At 38.3% G+C, this 26,023-nt stretch overlaps 1 protein-coding gene across 1 annotated transcript in view; it reads left to right on the forward strand.

Moving 5' to 3' along the window:
• The window catches only part of CRYBG3 (crystallin beta-gamma domain containing 3), a 115,905-nt gene that overhangs the window by 24,559 nt on the left and 65,323 nt on the right, over window positions 1-26,023 (forward strand). The window contains exons 3-4 of the mRNA XM_012801491.2: window positions 10,847-11,277; window positions 19,443-25,632. Of these exons, the coding sequence (XP_012656945.1) occupies window positions 10,847-11,277; window positions 19,443-25,632 (6,621 nt within the window). The remainder of the gene's footprint in view (window positions 1-10,846; window positions 11,278-19,442; window positions 25,633-26,023) is intronic.

Consider the following 26,023-nt stretch of genomic DNA (forward strand, 5'->3'; position numbering starts at 1 on the left):
TGGTAGAGTGCTATGGCATCACAGCTCACAGCAACCTTCAGCTCTTGGGCTTAGGTGATTCTCTTGCCTCAGCCTCCGAGTAGCTGAGACTATAGGCACCCGTCACAATGCCCGGCTATTTTTTTATTTTTTAATTGCAGTTTGGCTGAGACCGGGTTCAAATCCACCACCCTTGGTCTATGGGGCTGGCGCCCTACTCACTGAGCCACAGGCACCGCCCGATAACAACCTTTTCTATTCATTCTGAATATCTTAGTTCTAAGTGTCCAGGATAATTTCATTCGGGAGGCTGGGACCCTACATATTAATAAATACTACCCACAGTCATAGGATTGTTTCTCTTATATTTGGACTTACAGGGTTATATATACATGGATACTATGCTTTGCCCATAATAGAAAGAGCACCATGGCACTCTCTCTAGGGGTAACATGAGCATTTGGCCCATATAGGTTTTTTTCCTCAATCTTCTGAAAATGACTAGAAGGATTTCTTCACCTACCTATGCAGAAGCAGTTGTTCAGGGATGGCTGCTACCAGGCATCAAAACAAGTGTGTACTTTGGTAATGTCAAATATTCAGCCCCATGCCCTTTAAAAAATATCGTTAGTGGTAACTCTTATTATCTGGCTATTTTGAACAATCTCAATTGAAGAGTTTTCATTTAGCAAGTGACATAAAGCATGCCATTTATTTTCTTTCTAATGAAGAGTTTTCTGAGACAACGTTTTAGTACAATTTGACATTTCTCATCATGCTTCTATCTTGTTAACCTGAATTTTATATGCTTTCTGTGATAAGAAGGAAAAAAATATGTAGCATTTTCCCTCTGGAGTCTCCATCATAGCAGATTTATGTATAATAAATGCATCCTTTTGTATTTGACCTTGAAATACTAAATCAAGATGTCATAGTTGTTGGTTATAAGTTTGAGCTACAAAAATTAATAGTCTTCTTAAATAATTAGAAACTAGCTTTTATGTTCTTTGGACATCATCAAATTCTGGATTCTTAAAATACTACCTATATGCTACACAAATTTTGCTGTTTTGGGTGACGGCTGTGGCTCAAAGGAGTAGGGTGCCAGTCCCATATGCTGGAGGTGATGGGTTCAAACTGCAAAAAAAAAAAAAAATAAATAAAAATAAATTGCTGTTTTGCTCAGATTGGTAGCTACTTTTAATGCTTAGATCTGTTTCCCTAATGGAGTATATATTAGGTTTTTATTTCTAGGTGGAGAAGCTTCCAAATCCTTAGTCCACATTCTGTCATTATCTTACAGCTTTAGACTCTTACTGCATTCACATTCACTTTTATTTAAAAGTGAGTGAAAAGGGAAGACATGTTGTTACATCCTGCACTTTTTTACACATTTCAGAGAAATAGTTATCCCTTTCTTCTTCTAAGTCTTAACTCTCTGATACCCCAACCCACCCCGTACCAGCGGTGTTGGTGTCCTTGTTCCTGCCTCCCCTCAGGCCTTGCTTTAACTGCTCCTATCCCTCCATCTTCACTGGCGTCTTCTCATTTGCCTTAGATCTACATGTTTCTCTCACTATATAATATTAAAATCAATGTTTTCTTTTCTTTTTGTGGGTCTGATTTCCTTTCCGTTTAGTCTTTCATTCTACTTTACTGCTTTTACCCACAAATTTCTTATAAAATCTGTTTTAAGCACTGTTCAATTTTTTTTTTTTTTTGTAGAGACAGAGTCTCACTTTATCACCCTTGGTAGAGTGCTGTGGCATCACAGCTCACAGCAACCTTCAGCTCTTGGGCTTAGGTGATTCTCTTGCCTCAGCCTCCCAAGTAGCTGGGACTACAGGTGCCAGAACGCCTGGCTATTTTTTGTTGCAGTTTGGCTGGGGCCAGTTTGAATCCACCACCCTTGGTATATCGAGCCGATGCCCTACTCACTGAGTCATAGGTGCTGCCCAGCACTGTTCAATTCTTAATGCTTCTGATGTGATTTCTGTTTCTCGCATAGTTCCCGCCAACATGGGAAGCCTAGTACTGTGCCTGGCACACATGTCATGGTTGCTCAATTAGTAGTCATTGAATGAATGAAAGCCAACCATTAACCCAGTACATTCACGGTCACCAGTGACCTCTTACTGACCACATTAAGTGGCCTTGCCTTAGTTCTTATCCCATTTAACCAGTCAAAACCTCTGATCTCTTAAGTCTTGCTCTGTCTTTCAACAACTTTCATTCCTACCTCTGGCTGTTTCCTTCTGTGTTTCCTTCATTGATTGTCTTCTGGATAAACAATTTACTATGTAAATGTGGCAAAGTTGGGGACTCTATTTACAGACCCAGGCTATAAATCATGAATTGTTGGGTGTGTGAATCTGCACAGCTCTGCAAACACCTGCAGATTTTAGAAACAAGACCCATTGACCTATGTGGAAAAAAATAAACTGGAGTTTTTCTAGGAGGGGATGACTCAGGATAAGAAAAAGAAACTTGGAGATTATTGACCATATTTGAGTTATGGATCAAGAAGATAGGAACATTTGGGGAACTGAGAAGACAGTAAGAATCAGAGGACAGAAGATATGAAGAGGTGGGAGAACTGGTGTGGATGGGTAAACCTGGGACAGTGAGGTAGAGGAGCTGGAGAGATGAGCAGATTGGAACTCTGAGGATTGACTGAAATTCAGAGTCAGAGGTGAGGCAGTTAGGAGTAAAAGCAAAGACCAGGGTTAGCCAACAGGGAAGATAGAGTGCAAGGGGAGGTCATTGGAGTTGAGGGTAAGGAACTGGGGTTTGGGGAGTCAGGGTGTGCCCTGCACAGTGGAGGCAGCACATGGGGCAGAAAGGAGGACCGAGCCAGGTGCTGGAGACCTAGTGTCACCTGACCTTTCCCTGTTTTCCATTCAGACTCTTTTAAAATCTTTTTCTTAAAACTGATGCATAATAATTGTACATATTTGTGTGTTACAGAGTGATAACCAATTTGAGTCTATGTGATAATCCAATCAGGATAATTAGCATATCCGTCACCTCAAACATATTTCTTTTTGTTGGGAATGTTCAAAATCATCTCTTCCAGCTATTTGAAAATATATAATAAATTTGTGTTAACTGTAGTGACCCTAAAGTGCTATAGAACATTAGTATGTATTCTTTCTATGTAGCCGTAATATTTTATCCATTAACCAACGTCTCCTTTCACCTCCCCCCACCTTCCCAGCCTCTGGTAACCATTATTCTAATGTCTACTTCTGTGAGTTCCACTTTTTTAGCTTTCACACATGAATGAGAACATGCAGTGTTTACTTTTCTGTGCCTAGCTTATTTCACTCAATGTAGTATCCAGGCTCATTCCTAATGCTGTGAAACAAAAGGATTTCATTATTTGTTATGGCTGAGTAGTAGCTCATTATTTATATATATGATGTATTTACATACACCACACTTTATCTCTTTGGAGATATCTGCTGGACACTTAGGTTGATTCCATACCTTGGTCATTGGGCATAATGCTGCAATAAACATGAGAGTACAGATGTCTCTTTGACATACTCATTTCTTTCCTTTAGATATATACCCAATAGTGGGATTGGTGGATCATATGGTAGTTTTATTTTTAGGTTTTTGAGGAAGTTCCATACTGTTTTCCATAATGGATGTACCAATTTACATTCATGTTAATAGTGTATAGAAGTTCTCTTTTCTCCTCATCCTTACCATCATTCATTATTTTCTGTCATTTTGCTAGTGCCATTATAATTGGGGTGAGATGATATCTCACTGTGGTTTTAATTTACATTTCCCTCATTATTAACAAGTGAGGACTACTCTTGTCATTTTGTTTATTAATAGTTTCCTGGTTGTTTTGTATATCCTTTTTCCTTTCTTCCTTTCTTATTTTTTATCTTTGGGGGTTTTCTATTCTGGTGAGGTTTGATTACTTTGTCTTATTTGTATATTTGCTTTATCAGTGAATTTTATACTTTGCAGTTTCATGATGGTATTTATTGTCATTTTGCTTCCAGATATAGGGTATCCTTAAGCATTTCTTTAATGTCTGTCTAATGATGATGCAGTCTTTCCATTTTTTCTGTCTGGGACTTTATTTTACCTTCATTTATAGGAGTGGTTCTTAACCTTCTTAATGCTGCGACCCTTTAACACAGTTCCTGTGGGTCACGACCCACAGGTTGAGAACCGCTGATTTATAGCATCCCATTCTCCTCTGGCCTCTAAGTTTTCAGCTGAGGTACTTGCTGTTGGTCTGATGAAGACCTCTTATATATGACTTCATACTTTTTCTGTTTTCTTTGCCATTGACATTTAACGGTTTGACTATGATGTGCCTCAGAAAAGATCTTCTTGAGTTGAATCCATTTGGGTACCTTTAAGCTTGCTTGGTCTTAATATTCATACTAGTTCTAAGACTTGGAAAGTTTTCAGCTATTATTTCATTAAATAGGGTTCCTATGGCTTTTCCCATCTTTTTTCCTTCTGAAACTTTCAAAATGCTTATATAGAAGATCCTCTGTAAATTGCCCACCCAAGGGACTGTAACAAACTGGTCAACATCCAGGAGATGGTCAACATAAAGAAACTAGGCCCACTGTACTGATAACACATGTGTGATGTATGTCTGGTTTATGAAAATTAATTCATATCCGGGCATTGTGGTGGGCGTCTGTGTAGTCCCAGCTACTTGGGAGGCTGAGGCAAGAGAATTGCCTAAGCCCAAGAGCTGGAAGTTGCTGTGAGCTGTGATGCCACAGCATTCTACCTAGGGCGGCAAAGTAGGACTCTGTCTCTAAAAAAAGAAAAAAGAAAATTAGTTCAACTTAAAGAGAAGGTCAATGTAGGGAAGTGGTCAACTATGGAGGTTCTACTGTATTTGTTCTCTTAATGGTGTTCCATAGGTTCCATGGATTTTCTTTATTTTTCTTTCTTTCTTACTTGCTTTCTTGTTCTGTTCTGACTGGGCTATTTCAAAAGACCTATCTTCAAGTTCAGAATCTTTTCTTTTGCTTGATCTACTCTATTGTTGAAGCTCTCAGTTATATTTTTAATTTTATTCATTGAACTTTTCAGCCCTAAGACTTTTGTTTGGTTCTTTGTATCTATCTCTTTGGGTTTTTCATTCATATCTTTTTTATTTTTATTCCATTGAATTGTCTATATTCTTTCATATCTTACAGAATTCTTTGAGATCATTATTTTGAATTCCTTTTTAGGCATTTCACAAACTTTCTTTCCTTTGGGTCTTATTACTGGAGAATTTGTGTTTTCCTTGGAAGTGCTTTTTCATGTTACTTGTCTGCACACCTGGTGGAGCATCTTCTAAATTTATGGAGTAGAATTCACAGGGAATTTATCTTGTATATGTGATCTATAGTGCTAGTTAGTTACGGTGCTTTGGCTTTGGTTCTGGATGAGCACCTAGTGGAGTCTCTGTGTGATTTCACTGGCTGAAATTAATGCTATGAGTACTCCAGTGGCCAAGATTGCATGTTTGTTGAGGCAGTGGTACGGCTTTACTGGGGTGGCATTGCTGGTTGTGATGGGCACTGATGGCTGTCCCTGGGTGCTGGGGAGGTGCATACATGACACTTAGTAATAGTGTCATGCTAAAGGGGAGGGGGCAAGGCAAACTTCTCTACACCTGGACCTTGTTCGCTATGCTAATCATCACATTGGTACAGCACCTATCACTTCTTACAGCCCTCTAGAAGAAGTGACAGAATTATGCTGATTAGTTTTGTAAAACAAAGTTCTTACATCACTAGAGTGTAGGTTCCATGAAAACCAGGACTTGGGTGTATTTTTCACCCAAGGTGGCATCTAAACCCCTAGAAGAGTGTCTTAAGTTCATTATTTAGTGAATGAATGCTTTAAGGTTTGCATTGACCTTAATTGCTACTTGTCTTACATGGTTTTAGCCTGTTGCTGATTTGGGTTTATTCCTCAGAAATATTCTTTCAGATTTTCTCTAATTCTGGAACCGCAAAATTAGAGAAAATCCACCTCTCTATTTCCCCTTCCGCTTATTAAATAAATCCTCTCATTTTATTGATCTCAGAGCCACTTATTGTTTTGTCAATTACAGAATTTTCAGACATTAGCCACTCTTCTTCCCACTTTACTTGAAAGAAGAAATGTCCTTACTTCTCTCCAAGGCTAATATCTTCCCTTTATTAGAAGTATTAATGATTGTATTTGTCACTTTAGCTTATCTTCTGCCTTTCCTTTTGGAACCTATCATCCATTTCTCTTTTAAAAGTAGTCACTCCCTTTCCAGTAAGTGTCCAGATGATCTTAAAACAGGAATAAAACTATTTCTTCTGTCTTGGAACTTAAAATGTCATCTTTTGTATTTACTGCTTTCTGGTTAAAGATTGCTCAGAAGGGTTCCTTTCTATTTGTGACCTACAAAGTAGTAACTGCTCAACACCTTGAGTTTGGAATGGGACTTAATGAATTTCTAAACTGTTCTAACTATTTATCATGCATTTCCAGGGCTTTTCCATAGTCCTCATTTCTTCATTTATTAATATCACAAATACTGCAATGAATACAGCAAAGAAAATCTCTGCCCTTGGGGATTTTGCATTCTAAGCTGGGAAGAAACAGACAATAAATGTTTGAGTTGGTGTAGGGGTGTGTGTATGTATGTGTGTATTTACTAGCAAGTTTAAGGAGAAAAATAAAACAGAAGAATAGGCAGCTTTCGAAGATTCACTATTTTAGATAGCAACAAGAGAATTTTCACTGAGGAGATGATTTTTATGTAGACGTCTGAAAGAGATGAAGAGGGAGTAAGTCACTTAGCTATCTAGGGGAAGAACTTTCTAAGCAGAGAGAAGAGTAAATCCAAAATTCCCAAGGTAGGAGTGTACCTGTGTTCCTGAAGACCAGTGAGGAGGATAATCTTCAGCTCACAATGGCATGTGACATTCTTTAATCCTCTCTACTTTTGGATGTGTTCTTTTTATCTTTGCCTTTGAGACCAGTATTCTGAATGGAATGACCTGATCTGACTTTCGCTTTTTCCATCTCTTTCTATGATTTCCTCTCTCATTTATGTTTGCTTTTTAATCATTTTTACCTTAGGAATCTTTTGTTAGTCCTGCTTTTAAACCCTGTTATGTGCCGTTTGCTGCCAGTTTGCATTTTTTAGAACTTCTGACTGTCTCTCAGATACCTCAATTGTATGCCACCAAGGAAGCAAGAATTGAACTTGTTTGACATCTCAATTACTTTGTTATTCTGTTTTCTTCTTCCTTTCCCCACACCCTAATCTTTTCCTATTTCCCATCTCCATTTTTGGCTTGCCTACCCACATTGGGGCTCACTTTAAAGAACCTAATTACCTATGACTGCTATTCTTTACTCTCTACTTCTACCTGGTCACCTTATGAACCTCTTTTCCTATCAGTGCTCTTGAGTTCTGCAGCCTCACCCTGCCATAGTAAGCATCACACTTGCTTGTCTTTGTGCATACTATACCTTGATCGAGAAGGCTCTTCTCAGCCTTAGGAGCAAGCTCAAATGTCACCTCCTCTGTGCAGTGGTTTCTTGCCAGTCCAGCTAAGTGTGTCTTCCATGTGTACATTCTTCTTGTAAGCCCCACACAGTGATATAATAATGAGGATCTTGATAGCCCATAAGCCCCTTGAAGGCTACAGCTAAATCTTATTGGTGTACATAATGCATTCCTGTGCTTCCCTGTATTGGGCACATAGCAAAAAGAGGAGATTGATGAATGAATTTGGTCTCAGCATACTGTATTATAATATATGGAATGTGAAGGGAAAAAAAATAAAAATTCCTTTGATAACAAATGCCTTCATCAGTAGCATTCATATGTTATATACAGAGTATCAACATCTTTGAAGGCACCTGAGGTTAGTATTTTGTTAGTACTTGCTTGAATCCTGACTGCGTTCATTCTGCTCGTGTGTTGGCAGGCAGACACAGGCCTCACCCACGAGGGCCTGCAGCAGGCTGAACTTGCTGGTGTCTAGGCCTGGGGCAAAGAACAGCTGCTTTAGAATAAACATAAAATTTTAATTATATAAATGCATAATTTATTGTAGGTGTTTACTTTGAATAGTAGTGTTCTTTTCTGTTAGTTTTTGTTTCTAAATTCAGAAACATTTTCTTTTCCTTGTTGAAGGTATTTTAATTACTGGTCTAAGTTTCTGATAAGATTACAGAAACTAAGACACTTAAGGAAACTAAAAACTATACTCTTCAGTAAATTTATGAAATAGGTCTTCTGAAATAGCAAAGAAGCTGACAATTGAGGGGAAGAGGAACAAGTGATTTTTTAAAAAATTGTATAGCTTTGGGAGTCTGAGGGGGGAGGATTAGTTGAGGTCAGGAGTTCAAGACAGGTCTGGGCAAGATAGTGTGACCCCATCTCTACCCAAAATATAAAAAGTTAGCTAGGCACAGTGGGGTACACCTGTATTCCTGGCTATGTGGGAGGACTGCTTAAGCCCAGGAGTTTGAGGTTGTAGTGAGTAATGATTGGGCCACTCCACTCTATCACAGACAACAGAGTGAAACCTTGTCTCTGGAGGAAAAAAAAAATAGAAGAGAGAGAGAGGGAAAGAAAGAAAAGAATGTAGAATTGTATACAAGTTAAGGTTTAAGTGTAAAGACTTATTAGTTTAGCAAATGTGTCTTTTTCATTTGAGAAGCAACCTTTTATGCTTTGAAAGGAACGGGCAAGTTAAAGTAGTAATTGAGTCAGTGCAATAGTACTATTTTGACAAAAATTCTTTAAAAATTCTTTAAAAATTATGTCAAAACTGTGATCTCATTTGTCTCTTGATTTTCCTTCTTTGATACCATTGCCCCAATTTTATGCATATCTAAAGCATTTTAAGGACATGTATGGTGATTTAATGAGTGGCCCATGGTTCATTTTCTTCTCAAGACTATGTAAGGTGAGCAGTCATTTATTTTAGCTATAGAAGAGAATTAATCACTATCCTTTTTATGTTATGGTGTTAGTTCATTTTGACCCAGGGAGAAATACTGTGGCTAAAAATTACAGCATGGAGTAAAGAATAAAAAAAGCATATCTTTTATATAAATGAGCATTTTCAATTGTGCACTAGCATATCTTCCACTACCAAACTGAGAAGCCACTTATGCTGTGTACGTGAGGAGAGGGCACAGGGAACTCCCAGTGTCACTCTCGGAATGAGCAGAAGGTTGGACGGGTGAAGTGGAGACAGGTGGAATCAAGTTGCAGTTGAAACCTGTGAAAGGTGAGACTTGTAGTGACTCTAGAAGGCTAGTGATAGTCTAACTGTAGAAGTTCACACGTTATATTAATTAAGTTCTAGTATGTAGAAAAATGCTCTTTCACATCTAAAGTGGGAACAAACCTACGAGGATTGTTTGCTTGCTGTCAGTTTTCTGGGTTAATAGGTTCTAGACAATTTCTCAACCTTTAACATGCTAAATTTTCTTAGCGGTTAGTGAAACGTTCCTGTAAAATACTTTGAGCTTAGATTAAAACATGGCATGTGGTGAACAATTGAAATAAGTATGATGTTCTTGCTTTCTGAAAGATCAGCTTCTTAGAAAACTTTGTCATGTGAATCTAAAGTGCCCAGAGGTGGTTTTGCTTTGTGTCCTGATCCTTTCTGACTCACTTGAGCTTTCTTTTTATATGGGCTAGTGAGCAGAACAGATGACAGATCCTGTCAGACGTGCATTCCTTTTACAAGTACCCATGCAAGCGTGTTTGGAAGGCAGGATGAGTTGGCACATTGGCCTAAAACGTTTTGCAATCTTGGAAGTGGGTGAAGTGGACTGCCAGCATGCTCTTTATTATAGCAGCTCATACACAGAGAATGAATGAACGTGAGTTTGCTTTACCAGTAATTTGTTTATGAGCAAGTAAAATGCACCTCAGGAAGTGTTTAATGTCTGCAAGAAGGCTCGGTGCGATCCAGTTTGCATTAACGTATGCGTTAGGACATCATGCTTTACCAGGAAGGGGTTACAGTGGGATATTGCTGAATTGAAGCACCATGTGACTCTCTTTCCTCTTCTACTTGAGGAATAGTTTTGCATGGTGTGACAGCTTCATGGTTTAATGGAGTGCTCAAATAACATGTCTTATTTAGGGGGGTTCAACCTGCTACTTGCGGCTGTATGCAGATTATTTCAATACTGTTTCTCTTATCTGTGGTGCTGGATATCATCAAGTCTGCATGGACCTTTTTTGCCCATCAGCTTTTGTTAGTGTTTGTGTATTTAACGTGTGGCCCAAGACAACTCTTTTTCTCCCAAGGTGTGGCAAAAAAGAAAAAAGGCTGGACACCTGTGATGGGTGTCGCTGTCTACAGTACCAAGCATTGGGAATATTCTCTGTTAGTCCTGTTATTATAAAGGCTAAATGTAAATACACATGAAGTTTTTCATCATCTGTTCTTTTAGATATCTTTCCTGCTCACCTCTCAATCTTCTTTGAGTGCCCTAACCTCCAGTCATACTAATTCCCTTAGAAGCTGAGACCTTGATAAACACACACATACACAGAGATGCCTAAACGCCATGTAGTCACTTTTTCTGTCCCCTCTTGAAGCACCACCCTACATCTCCTCTGCTGTCACCTCCCCCAGTCTGGACTAATTACTCCCATTCTGGGTTCTAGTGTGCTCTGAATGAACATCTCCCTTCACAAGCTTAAGCTACCAGACAGCTTTGTTGAGGCCACGCTGTGTTCTTTGGTAGATTAACTGACCAAAGGATCAGAAACCATCAGCCTTATTTATGTGTATCCCTGGTGTCTAGCACAGAGTCTGTCTTGTAAAAGCTTATCAATCTATTCTACTCTGTTTTGTTTTCAAAGATTCCCCAAAGCGAGGACAAAAGGAACCGTGGTGAGAAGCCAATCACTTTTCCAACACAGGAAGATCTCAAAAAGCCAAATGATTTTTCCAATACTTCTTCAGAAACCAAAACTGGAGAAAGTGATAGACAGCCAAAAGAAAGCTTTTTTCACTTTCTTGGTAACCTATTCAATATCTCTGGAAAATCATCTTTAGGGGAACCTAAACATTGCTCTTTCAAAGATGACCATGATAAAACTGAGAAGGATTTACAGAATTCCAGTGCCCATCACAAGGAAGCCACCAAAAGGGAGAGGGAGGTGATCTATGGCTCCCTGGGAACACAGGCACTTGCCACAGAAGACCAGGAGTCCAGCTCAACCGAACTCTCCGATGCCTTTCCTCTGGATACAACACAGGACAGTGAGCAGGAAACCAGTGATGAGCTAAAGTAAGTTTACAACTTAATTAAGCCAGAAAAAATTGAGCTTTGGGATCTAGCTTTAGAGCCTCAGTTCTAATCCTGTTAATCGAGGGGACTGGAGAAAATATTCTCTATTGTTCCTACTACGAGGTAAAAAGCTATATTCTGTGTACCATATAGGTAATCTTGGGCCTCTTGAGCTATTTTAGGGGGTGGTGCTAACATTTTTTAGGTGCTATATTTATCTTAGTACAAGATTTATTTCTTCCTTGAATGGGAGTGTTTTCTGCTGTCTGAATTCCTCTTATATTAGTGCAGGCTATGTCTTCAATATGTGCATGTTGTGATCCAAAGTGGTGGTAAAGTATGTGTTCCCATTCTAGCAATATCTTTTCTTTGTGGAATCCAATTAAATGGGCCAAGAAAGCAATTAAATGGACTGTATTCATGAATCTGGCTTTATGAACCTTTTACACAGCCCTGAGAAGCTAAAATCTTACACAAATTTAAGGAGGATTTTACCGTGCTCTTTTTCTTTCTTTGATTAATGAACACACATCGACTTGTTTTTCCTTTAAATGAGCTAGGAGTATTTTCTCTTCAAGAAACGCTTGTAAGTGTTGAATTCACTAGACGTCTTTTGTAACATAAAAGTTTTCATTTGTAACTAATAAGGTTCTGTTGAATTGATTTTAATTTTACCTATACCTGAGAATTTATTTGTTGAAGAGGTCACTGACCACACTATCATCAGATGTAAGTGGTAACTTCTAGTTACACAGTTCTGTGTAATTTCACATTGTATGCATATGGATGCCTTCTGTTAAATCCTCTTAGCAGCTGTATGAAATAGGCACAGACCCATCTTAGATTGTGAGAGCTGAGAACCAAATGGATTAGAGTCTGCCCCTCAAGAGTGATGTGGTGGGACTTGCTCTCCCAGGTGTCAAAGTGTACTGATAGAGCAATGGCATTTGAAACAATGTCATACTGATGTAATATGTGCTGGACGTTTAAGTGGAACAGGATAGACAGTATACATAGATGGACCTTCAGCTTTGTGATTTGAACCCTTGAATGTGATGGCATCACCTATTCTGGCAGAAAAGAAGTGTTGTTGGGGAAAATTAGTTTGTAAAGAAAAAAATGAAACATTTCTTGGATAGAAAATATTCCTTTTAGCTCATTTAAATTAAAGGAAAAACAAGTTGGTACTTGTTTGTTAATCCAAGAAATAAAAAAAAAGGGCGGTAAAAATCTTCCTTAAATTCATGTAAGATACTTACCTCATTTTTATATTAAAATAACATATATTTATGTTACATGTTTTTTTTTTAATTTATTTTTTATTTTTAATTTTTTTTAGATATAGAGTCTCACTTTGTTGCCCTTGGTAGAGTGCTGTAGCTTCACAGCTCACAGCAACCTCTAGCTCCTGGACTTAGGCGATTCTCTTGCCTCAGCCTCTGGAGTAGCTGGGACTACAGGCGCCCACCATAATGCCCAGCTATTTTTGTTGTGCCTGGCTATTTTTTTGTTGCAGTTTGGCCAGGGCTAGGTTTGAACCCACCACCCTCGGTATATGGGGCCGGCACCCTATTCACTGAGCCACAGGCGCCGCCCTGTTACATGTTTTATAGAGCAAAAAATTAAGAAAAAGTAAATGTGAATTATTTATGCTGGTGAGAAATGACTTTGTAAGCTTAATAGCAATGAAAGGTATTAGGAAAGAGCTAGGTAGATTAGATTCCTCAAATGAGAAAATTCTATGCAAAATTTATGACAGAGAATGCTTTACCTGGTAAGCAGTTTCAACACTAGTTTACCAATAGATAAAAAGAGCAAACAGTGCAAATAAATCATCCAACTAAAAGAAATATAAACTGCTAATAAGTAATAACTTTTCACTAACAATGAAATGTAAAATGAGATAACTTTTTCTCATAGTAAATTGATAACCATATTAATAAATGATAATACCCTACATGAGTAGGAATTGACAAGTCTGGCGCTTATACCCACTGCTAGGAGTGGGGTGTCATTTGGTAACATGTCTTAGGCAATATGTATCAATTGGCAATGTATATTAAGAGCCTTAAAAAGATTAGACATTGTTTCTGATGATGTACAAAGGTGTTTATTGAAACATTATCTGTAGGAATATATATTTGGAAACATGTTCAATAGCATTAAAGTGGTAAATTGTGGCGCATCCATAATACAAGAATGTCAAAGGGAGGGCAGTTATTCATAGCACGCACAGATAGCACCTGGGAGCTCATTAGAAATGCAGCTTACCTGATTCTCATCCACTGAATTGGAATCTCTGGGAATGGAGCCCAGCAATCTTCTGCTTGTATCTGAGATCCAGCATTTTTAAGTAAATTTAAATGGTGGTGATTTTTGAGGCTGTTCTGCAGGAATTGGATAGAAAGGAAAGTTGGTCCTTTTTCCCCTATGGTTTTAACTGGTTTGGTCAGGTTCATTTCTTAACTAGACAAAAAAATGAGAAGATACTGTTCCCTTTATTTCTTGTTACTAAGGCCCTCTTTATGAATAGAATAATTGCTTCAGGCAATTCTTCAGAACCACCTCAGCAAAGAATGGTGATTCTTGATTTAGAAGGAGGAAAAAAGACCACTGGACTCGCAGTTTGACTGAGATACTGGTTTCTTTCAGGCCTATCTTTGGAAATCTAAGTTTATCAGGCTTACAATTATATAGTTTTAGTAACTTTCTGTTAACAATTGTCTGTTTGCCTAAGAATTATCATTTAGAGCTGAATACCATTTGGTAATAGTTTGACAGTATGATTAAGGACTCCTCACAACAGATTTTAGATGTTATTTAAATAATAGATGTATCTAGATAATTATTTGCCAATAATTTTTAGTGTCTCTGTAATATGAGTTTATTAAAAGCAGGAATATATTTAATTTGTTTATTCAGATCATGAGAATATTTCAAATATAAAATGTTACTTAAAGAGCCTATATGTAGAAGATGGTTAATGGATACAAAATTACAGCGAGATAGGAGGAATACATTTTAGTGCTTGGTAGCATTATAGAATGATTGTAGTTAGCAATAATTTATTGTATATTTTCAAACAGTTAGAAGATACAATTTTGAATGTTCCTAACACAAACGAATTATAAATGTTTGTGGTGATGGGCATGCTAATCACACTGATTATTACACATTGTATATATGTATCAAAATATCATTCTGTACCCCATAAATTTGTACAATTATTACATGTCAATTAAAATAAATACTTCTTTTAAAATAAAGAGGCTACACTATTGAACATGCTAGGAATTTGGAATTTTTAGTTTCACTTACAAAAATTACAATTTTATTTTTGTATAGAGAGGAATAACTTAACTGAAGGTTTTACTTTGCCGTTATTGTGCAGAAATGCTTTTTTAAAAAATACATCGTGATAATCAGGGTACATTAATAATCCCAAGTTAATGGGTATGGGAGGGTAGGGGGATAGGGGGATCAGGGATATGTGAAAACAAACCATCCTCGAGGTGTCCCCGCCCATTGGTAGGTGTATGGGAGAAAGAATTAATGGCTCAATTTAGACAATTTAATAACTTACTATACTACTAAACATAATTTTGATGATTGCCATTAGTACAGTGTTCAAAGTTTAGACATGTTATTACAGGTTGAGTATTCCTTTTCCAAAATTCTTGAGACCGGAAATATTTTGAATGTTTTTATGATGTTGGAATATGTGCATATACATGATGAGATATTTTGGGGTAAGACTCAAGTCTAAAAATGAAATTTATTTATATTTTCTATATACCTTACATACATGGCCTGAAGGTAATTTAAGGCAATATTTTTATTAATTTTGTGCATGAAACAAAGTTTGTGTACATTGAACCATCACAAAGCAAAAGTGTCACATGTTAATTCTCAACTTGGGGTGTCTTGTTGGCATTCAATAAGTTTTACATTTTGGAGCATTTTGGATTTCAGATTTTCACATTAGGGACACTCAATTCATAACTATTATGTAAAGTAAATTAAAGAAAATCCTCATCAAAAGACACTGTAAATGCTGTCATCTTCACTTAGTTAAAAATAACAAACAGCTTTGTAATTGTTTTTACAAAGTTGACTTCAAATTTTATTTTCAACATAAAACCATTAGGAAAACCTGTGGCAGTAGGTAACACTTTTGTATTGTTTTCTATACTTTTACTCGTGCTTCTGGTATAATTTATGTAGGAAGCTACTGTATTATTGGGTTAAATTTTTTTTAAACTTCTGTTATAATTCTTATATTTTTGACATGTTATATTCATCATAATGAGAAGTTCTTCTAAGCCCTTGTGTATTTTTTTTAATTTGCTGGTTTTGCAGGGTTTTTTTTTTAACATAGAAAACTTAAATCTTTGTGCATTGTGAGAGAAGATATTATATAATTTGAAAGAAAATAAATCTTATTGGTAAAAAAAATAGCTCAGTTGGGCGGCACCTGTGGCTCAAAGGAATAAGGCGCCAGCCCCATATGCCGGAGGTGGCAGGTTCAAACCCAGCCCCAGCCAAAAACTGCAAAAAAAAAGCTTAGTCATATTTGAATACATAATTGAGTACTTAATTGAATTAAGTACTTGTGCTGTAAGGTATTTATAGTAAATCCCTTATACAATTACATAAGACAAAATCAGTACTCACTTTTCCCTGTTCAGCTTGTGACAATACACTTTTTTTTTTTTTTTTTTTTTTTTGAGACAGAGCCTCAAGCTGTCACCCTGGGCAGAGTGCCGTGGCATTACAGCTCACAGCAACCTCCAACTCCTGGGCTCAAGTGAGTCTCCTGCCTCCGCCTCCCAAGTAGCTGGGACCACAGGCACCCACCACAACGCCCGGCTATTTTTTGGTTGCAGCCGTCATTGTTGTTTGGTGGGTCCGGGCTGGGGATTCGCACCTGCCACCTTAGGTGTACGTGGCTGGCGCCTTAGCCGGTTGAGCTATAGGCGCCGAGCCAATACACCTTTTTAATTTCCATCTGCAGCTTGCTTTTAAAGTTTTACGTTTGGGGCATTTCTATTTTATTTACTAGGAAAAAATTAAAAACTTAAGGACAGCTTGAAGTTGTTAATATTATCCAATTTTGGTGACTTCACTTCAACCCAAGAAAGAATGATGCACAAAATAGACAATGTGGAAATGCCTAATCTATTAAAAAGTAGGAGTGTAGTTCGTCAGTACCTGAAAGGACTGGTAGTAATACCTGGAGCTCAGCTTGCAACTTCTATGTTCTGTGTTTTAAACATGACAATGACAATATAGTTGTTTAATATAAAGATGAGTATTTTAGCTACAAGTATATAAATATATGGCATTTCCACCATAGGTGCTGTAGGAGTTTAAACTAGTGCATACAAATCAATTTAATTGTTTTAGTTGAAAGTAGTTAGAAATCTCAAAAAAAAAAAAAAGTCAAATAGCAGTCCTACAAAAGGCTGTAAAACTACCAAAAGTCTTTGTTATAAGGAGTTAAAAGTGGTCTTTTCTCTGTGGTTTATTTTAGTAGAAGTCCTTTCAGATCCAAAGTTTCATTGATCCAGGATGAAATGTTCTCAGATCTCTCTAGACATTTGGCAGGTACTGAGAGGACCTAAGTTTATCATACTTAAAAAATAAAAGTCTGGTCCTTTTCTCTTCTTATTTCTATTGACATCATGAACATTTCTTTGGATATTCATTTATTCAAAATTATTTTAGTAATCTTTTGGGGGGAAAAACATTACAGCCCCTTGATAGTAGGTTTTAGGTATAAAATATTAAAACTTAAAAAAAAATCCTGTTATTTATTGACACCACTGGATCTTCCTATGTTGTTCTGATAGGCTTTTGTAGTTTCTGAATAATTTGTGTATTTTGATATGAGATTTCACAAAAACATTAATTTACCTGTGTGTATTTTTCTCTTGCATAGTTTTGTGGACAGGTTGACTTACTCAACTTATTCCTCATTATTTATTTTTTATTTTTTCATTATTTGTTTTATGTATTCATTTATTCATTTGTTTGATGTTTTCAGAAGTTACAAATTAAATCTTTAATTTTATTATCATGTATACTTTGAGTAAAACACGACGAATTATCAAAATTGGCACGAAATATCACCAAATTATTGGGGACAAAACCTTCTACAAATTTTGTGTAACCATAATAGAATTTATATCTACAGACACATGGCACTTTGTTTTTTGTTTGTTTGTTTGTTTGTTTGTTTTTAAGAGACAGAGTCTCACTTTATCACCCTCCATACAGTGCAGAGGTGTCACACAGCTCACAGCAACCTCCAACTCCTGGGCTTAGACGATTCTCTTGCCTCAGCCTCTCAAGTAGCTGGGACTACAGGGCACTTAGTTTTTTGACACATAGAAGTTATTCCATTTTTATTAAATATTTGTATCATGAAGTTGTCTCTTTGTAAAATGTTTACATAGATTAATGAAAACAATCCACTGTACCTTGTCCTCAAAAGGATTAGATTTTTAAAAAATATCAATAAGGAAAGATCCAAATGTCAAATGATAGTGCCTCATTCAACTTTTGTCCTTGATCTAACCTGAAACTCATTTGGCAACAAAAACCATTTTTATAAGGCAAAGCTTTTCTCTGCACTTCTCCTTTAGCTGCTTTATAATGGACACTGAAAGTAAATGAATCTAACTAACACAACAATAGCGGTGTGTTAGTATTTTAGGGGCCAGTGATTATACAAGTTGGGATGATCTATTTCTGCTAAAATTAAGTAGGTAAGAGTCATGATTGATGACATTTTTGTGCATCAGTGTAGATTTACTATCTGTTTTTTGATTTAGGAAAGTCTAGTATTCTTAATATTATTGCTCTAAAGTTGGTGATAAACGTTTTATAAGTATATACTGATAAATGGATTTCTTAATTATTCATATGGACTCTATGGTAATGTTTTGGTTAATAACATGTTTAATCTGAAATCAAGTAGAATACACATCAGATTTTTCTACCATATGTTTTTATAGTCAGGACACTAAAATGTAATTAGAGTTCAGAATTTAAAACACTGATATCATGGGTGAGACTTAAGATATTAGTCTGAAATAGATTACTTAGCATTTAGGATCATTGCTTTACTTGGTGCTTCATAATTCACAAAAGGATAGTATACCATTTGCCAACTCTTATATGGGAAACTTAAAAATACAAAGACGATTACGGTTACTTGGGAAAAATAAATAAATGAATAGATCTTTATTATTTAAGAAGGCAAGGGCTGTGTCTGTGTATCCACAGATCAGAAGCCATCTATCTGTCTCAGTAGTAGAGGGATAGATGTGCAGTGGGGACAATTTGTGAGCAGTGTCTTAGAGGACAGCACAGCTTCTCTCTGATGCTGGAATTGAAGGACAGAGAATGGTGTGTGAAGGGCCACAGGGCAGCGTGCCATGGCGTGAGAACTCCCAGGAGTACATTCTCCAGAGGAAGTTGGGTGCTGAGATCATTAGGAACTTTGCACTGGGGTGGTTCTCTAATTTTTCTTAGAAATTCTTTTTGATTTCTGCATTTACCAAGAAGTTTAATACTTACTACACTAATTGAATATTTGAAGAACTGAACACAAGAGAGAAATTTAAAGGCAATTCTGTCATTTATTGAATTAACAAATACACACCGAGTGCTTACTATGAGCTAGACAGACCTCTTCCCTTGTGTTTTCCTGAAAAACTTCAAATTCCCAGCTAAGAGTATAGCAGTAGAAGCTAGCTATGATGCTCTGATGTGGAGAAATCAGAGGTGTATCCATAAACTTGTGCCCACACGAGGCACAAAGTCACTCCTCAGAGGCTCCTTTGAGGTTAGAAGTAGCACTCAAGCCATGGGCTCGTCACCCCATTGTCCACATTGATAACCGTGGTCAGAGACAAGTATGTAATCAGGTAAGAAGGAGCAATTCTAAGGAGCACAGACTTTCTTCCTGCTGCCCTGACATCCATGGGCTGCTCATCAACCTATTAGTATTTTTAATAAAGATTAGGTTAAAGCATTCTCATCAAATTAGTATATATTAAGGGAAGTGGTGTTTGAAAGACGCGTTTTACCACAGTGGCTGGGGCTGCTATTACAGGTTGTTATATTTCCTGATATTCTCATGCTGTTTCTTTTTACAGGCAAATTGATGGCAAATCAGAGAGGCCCTCAGTAACATATGCAACATATCGAGGCCCCAGACAAATTAAGAAATATTTAAAGCAGCAGACTGTGTTGGCACCTGTGAATACCTCGGACAGGGAAAATGAAAGCTCTGACTCCAGTTCCCACACACACACTGGCCCTGGGAGTGGGACTGAGGCTGGGGAATTGCCATCATTGTCACCAACCAGCACAGACTCATCTACAAAAGGATATTTGCCTGGAGGCCCACTAGAAGACGCTGCTTGTAGCAAAATAAGTCTCAACACAGAAAGCCCCCTGACAGACAACCCAGAACTGCGGAATACTGAGTCTTCGCAGGATCATTTAAATCTGCACGATCCTGGGGGCCCTGAGAGGAGTAGATCACCCCCTTCCTTGGTGACTAACTCCAGCTGTGCCGTTGAAGAATCTCTCTCACAGCACACATTAAGTTGTGCACCACTTTCTCAGTCTGACAGAAATTTGGTATGTTCCACCCTGTTTACGGGAAATAACAGTAGCAAAGTCCCTGGCAGCCCAGACTTTGACAGGCAAATTACAACAGAAAATGTGATAAAAGCAAACAGCCCTGTGATGAATAGTAGGGCATTGGTGCAAAGAGAAGGGCACGCTAAGCCCCAGAGCTTGGCTGTTTCTGACTTCTCTTCTAGTAAATCTGATGGGATTGACACTACTGAACAAGAAAGTACAAATTCACCAAGTCCAAATAAATCAATTAGGCAAGAAGATCTGCACTTGCCAGAGAGTGAGTGTTCTGACAAGCAAACTGTAGATAACTCATCAGAGCACTCTGCCAATCACACCAGTGCCATTGCTCTTCAGAGACATGCTGTGACAGATGCAGAACTTGTAAAGGAAAGAAAGAGTTTGTCTGCCCAAGACTTACAGAAAAATTTAGCTGTTACAGAAATCAGGCAAGAAACAGAAAGTGCCTCAGCTAGTAAACCTATAACTTCAAGTCATGTAAAAGCTCCAGAAGGTAGAATTGAGTTATCACCCAAAGATACTGATCAATTGTTTAAAACAGAGGCCAAAAACCTTGATTTGAGGCCAGATGACAAAACTTCACACATTATTAGGAAGAATCAAAAGGACCCAGCCTCTGTAAAGTACACCAGTGAATCAACAGCGGCAGCATGCTTAGAAAGTAAAATAGCACCTGCATTGAATTTTGAACTAAGTAGAATCCACATTTCAAAATCTCCTCTTGACTCTGAGAGTTTTCAACAAGCCAAAGTATCACCTGATGTTAAAACACCTCTTACCCTTGATTGTAAAAAATCAAATTTCAATACTGCACTTCCTACCTTTGTTTCTGGAGTTGGGATGTTGAGCGAGTTAGATATTCCCGTTTTAAAGAATGAGGGTTCTTCTCTGCTCATTGACGCTGGAGATATCAACACTGTAGGCATTTCCTGTCAGCCTACTGAGTGTCAAGAAGAAAATGTGACAAATCCAGGGAAGAGCCCTCCTCCTCTGCTTCACCAGGAGTGTGCATCTGCAATTCTTGATTCCAAAGAAGTTCTTCTTGATAGTGAAAAATGCCAGGTTCCTCTAGGCCTTCAAGCCAGTGGCACTCACTTAACTGGGACGGACCCACTGAACTTTGTGTCTGGAAGCCTCTGTAAGGATCACAGTTCCACGTCATCTCAAGATCCTAATAAGGCAGAGTTAATGCCTTCAAACATTCCTGCAAGTAACAACATGGTAGAGAAGTCGGATTCTTTGTCCTTGGAAACCCAAACTGATAACATTGTTAAAATTTTATCAAAAACTGAAGGTGAAGGTCAGAAGGGTGTTCCTATTGAATCTCAGTCTGGAAAAGGAATAATGATACCCTTGCCTAAGACATCTGTTTCCCAAACAGAGCCCAGAGATATTTCTCAGGATAAAATTTTTTCTTCTCCATTTGAAATTACAGATGATCCACAAAAACCTATTTTATCAGAATTAGCTTCTCCAGAGGTTGAAAAATGCAAAAGTTTCCAACCAATGTATGATAAGGGGATTAAAGAGAAATGTTCAAATTCTAGCTTTAAAGAGAATTGCCAAGCTGAAGTTTCTCTTGCCTCCAAATATCAAGGTATACAGGAAACAGAGGCAGGGACCTTAACCTGCCCTCCTGCTCTCCTTGAAAGGAGTATATCTGGGATTTTACCACCTGTTCATGATGAGAAAATCACTAAGCAAATAGCACAGAACTGTGATGCTAACACTTGTGTGATTCACCAGTCTTTGGATATCTATGGGACTAAAACACTTTCTGGATGCTCAGAAATGGCAGAACGCAGCTTAACTAATATTTCCCCCAAATTCCAAGAAACTGACAGCATAAAAGTGAATTCACCTTTTCTAAGTTCTGATATCAGTTTGGAAAATAATGCTTTTACCCCTGAGAATTCAGGCTTTCTTAATGTACCTTCTGCGTTGAGATCAGAAAAGAAAGACTCATCTCCCGGACAGAGCGAGAACACTCATTTTCTGAGTAGTGGTATTGGTAGTGTGTCTTCTTCCTTTAGTCACTCTGGAGAAGTTAATAAGGTTATAAATTCACATAAACCCCCAAATAATTTTGATTCTGTACAAGTCACCAAAGATACCTCTTTAACTAACCTCCTGTATCCTAATAGCTCTTTTTTGGAATTTGAAACACCTGTCTCATTAGGGGCAGATGTGGCCCCATTTCAGGAACATTTTGGGATTCATACTGGGAAGGTGTCTCTTGATTCCCCGACCATGGCCCAGTTTGACAATCCCATAGAAGCAGAGACGGGAGCAGTTGCTGGGGCTCCAGCGTCAGTTAACAGCTCAAGCCAACAGTGTTCTGAAGCATCTGCTGAATGCATAGAAGCTAGGAGAGGAGCACATGACCAGCTTTTGTACCTCAAAAGTGGTTTACTCAAAAAGGCTAATACATTGATTGATGAGATTTTCGCTTCTGTCAGAGAAGAACTACAATCCAAGCACACAGTTGATACCTGCCAGGAGCAAATAGCCATAGACAGTATAATGAATCCAGGTACCCTGAAAGAAGGCATCCCTGAGAAAAACCCATCAGAAGTGAGGCTAAGAGGGGTCCAACTGACAGAAGGTTTGGCAGAGCAGGGCATGGAGAGCGTGTCAGGAGTCCAGGAAGAGAAGGCCTGTACTTCAGCTGCAGCTGGTGAGAAAACTCTCCTTTTTGATTCTGATCGAGTGAATGTATCTTGTTTGGTAGAAGATCAAGCTAGGAAATTAGTCAATGAGATTCTTTATTCAGCCCAAGAAAATCTGATAAGTGATGCTTTTGAAGATACGGAGGATACCTGGGATTCTGAACTTCAAGCTCATACTTCAAAAATTCTGAACAGTGATAGTGTTAAGCCATGTGGTATAGTTAGGAAATTATTGTTATCAGAACAGGCAGTAAATAAAAGCACACATGAAATTAGTGAAAATAAAATATTAACTAGACTCTTCTCTGTAAGTAACTTAGTTAGTGGCCCAGAGTCAATTAAAGGAAGAGAAATTGTTCTCTACCAAAAATTCCCAATTTCTGGGAATGAAGCTGGACAACAGTCTGATAGTATAAATTTGCAGAAATCAGATACTGTTTTACTAGCTAAAGACATGCCACATAAAGGGATAGATGATAGGGTAAAAACACATTTGTTCTGCACTGAGGACTCTAAAGAAACAATGGGGGCAGAGGATGTGGATAATCACAAAACTCGGACAGAGGATGCAAGAACTCTTCTATTAAATTTCAAATGGCCTCCTTTGGTGAATGATGACATCCATGTACCTGGTACATCCAAAAGCAGTTTGTCTGATAGTCTTGTGTGTATATCTGATAAAAGCCTGCCAGGACATAGTAAAAACACACCTCTTGCAGTATCAGAAATAGGGAAAATACACAAAAAGGACAATGAAGCAAATATAGGAAAAATTAAACTTATACCTCCCATGTTAGAAATGGGAAAAACAAACAAGAAGGATGGTGAATTGAATACTATGAAATACAAGCCCGTCCCTCTGATGTTAGAGATGGGGGAAGCACATAAGACAAATGTGGAATTAAATATCACAAAAACTGAGCCGAGAGCTGATGTTTTTAAGATGGGAAAACCACATCAAATGGATGCTGAGCGGTGCATTGAAAAAACTGAGGGATTACTTGATAGTTTAGAAATGGAAAAGGCTTATAACATGAAGGCTATTGAAGGGGATGTTGGCAAACCCGAGTTGATGCCTGTTATGTCAGAAGTGAAAAATACCTACCAAACGGATGCTGAAGGGGATATTGCAAAGAAGGAGGTGACATCCCTTACAGTTGAAATGGAAACTACTTACCAAAAGCACGCTGAAGGGGATGTTGGCAAGACCGGGGTGACATCCATGTCAGAAGCAGAAAATTTCTACCAAAAAGATGGTGAGGGGATTACTGAAAACGTTGACGTGGTGCCTCTTACATTAGAGATGGAAGATGCTTATCAACATGATGCTGAAGGGGATGGTGCAAAGACAGACGTGACACCTGTGAGCTTAGAAATGGAGACTACTTACCCAACGGATACTAAAAGAGATAGTGACAAAACTGAGATGCTGCCTGTTAGGTTAGAAGTGGTAAACGTTTACCCGCTAAATGCCAAAGGGATTATAGGAAAGACTGGGAGACCTCTGTTGGAAATGCAGACTGCCCACCAGAAGGATGCGGAGGTGGTCATTAGGAATACTGGAGTGGTACCATTTGTGGTAGAAGTGAAAGAATCACACAAGAAGGCAACACCCACCTCCACAGAAATGGACAAACCATGCAAGAAGAATGCTAAAATGACTATTGGAACGGTTGTGTCCATGTCCTCCTCTATGATAGAAATGGAAAGAAGATCCCCAGAAGATTCTGGTGGGAATACTGAGAAACACAGTGCGTTACCCACGGGGGTAGATGTTGAGAAAACCCAAAGAACAAGATTGGAATTGGCCATTACACAAGCAGAGGCCATACCACCCCTACTGGAAACTGAAAAGGCAGCCCAAGGGGATGCTGAAGATAGTGTTGGAGAAAAGAAGGAAGAACCCACTGACATAAAGGAAGGCATGATAGCTCATGACAGCAGACTTGCCTCACATTTCAGGGGGTATGAGCCACCCACATTAAGTAAGGATTATGAGGGCTACCCAGCCTTGGCAGTGCCCAATTTCCAACCTGAGGGTACTGTCTTAAGACTAGACAAGAAAATACCTGTTGCTGCAGTACATGACAAGAGAGATCTGGGTGACAGCAATGAAAAAGAATGTGATCTAGCTTTTGTTTCTCAGGATGAACAAGAGCATCCTTCCTTTACTATATTATACGAAGAGCCCCTTCAAGAGGAGGACAGGTATGCTGCAGAAGTGAGACGGGCACGGTCTGCCTTGTTTCCCGATGAGTCCCCTGACAGCATGCCTGTTCTCGCGTGCGAGAGGTCAGAGAGTAGAACTGACCTTGTCCATCACTTTGAAAAAGATGCTAAATTAGGCGAGACGTTTGACAGTGATAGTTCAGAAATGTTCTTATCAGTGGAAGCCAAAAGGTACAAAATTTATCCTTTAGCTTTGTCTCCCATTTATGAGGATGACAGCTCACAGGAGGACATTCTGTCCAGCGAGGTCTCACCCGGTCACCATGGCTCCACGAAATCCAGAGAGAGTGAAAACCAGTCGTCTTCTGTTTTATCACTTCTCCAGTCTGTGTCAGAGCGTTTAAAGATGAATTTTGATGAGGACGACAGACAGGCAGCTGAGGAGGAGGAGGAGGAGATTGAAACAGCTTTGCATAAAGGAGGCCTGAGAGCTCGAAGGAGGGAACATGTCGCCTTCCAGTTGCCGGATCCTGCCAGCCCATTTTACCTTGAGGAGGACCAAGAAAGCACTGGGGTTTCTAAGAATTTATATATGTCAAATGAACCTACTACCTCCAGTCTACAGATTGGCCTGTGGCCAGAAAAGACCTTATTTCTGCAAAAATCTGACCTTACTTCTAAACTACATTCTTCTTTAAAAAGTGCTTATCACCAGTATTTGCAGACCGCCAAAATTCATTCCTCGGAAAAAGGAGCCAGATTTGGTGGGATTTTTCAGGAACCAGTGTCAAAGTATTTCCGTGTTCAAGACAACTCAGGAGGATTGAGCCAATTTATAGAGGTAAGTTATTTTTGTTTATTAACTACTGAAGCAAAGCTTTGAGTCATGAAGTTACATGAAAGCTTATTAAGAAAATCAAGTGTTTTGAGGTTGTGCAAAGTTTATTTTTTTAAAAAAAGTTAGATACTTTTTTTGTTGAAGTATATTGTAACTCATGTACATTAGTGGACTGTTACATTGAGAAAACAAAATTGGTCAGAATGTAATAAGTGTAATAGAGAAGCAAGTTTTTACAATTCATCGCTAATTTTTTGTGAACTAAATTATATGACAGCATTCTGAATTTCTCAAAGTATTCGTGTGGGAAAATTGTCAATTTCCGGTTACCTTATGTGTCTCTTGAAAGTACTTCTGCTGGCTCGGCGCCTATAGCTCAACCGGCTAAGGCGCC

Source organism: Otolemur garnettii, unplaced genomic scaffold (assembly GCF_000181295.1).
Source record: "Otolemur garnettii isolate 467f Iridium unplaced genomic scaffold, OtoGar3 scaffold00009, whole genome shotgun sequence".
NCBI classification, from domain to species: Eukaryota; Metazoa; Chordata; class Mammalia; order Primates; family Galagidae; genus Otolemur; species Otolemur garnettii.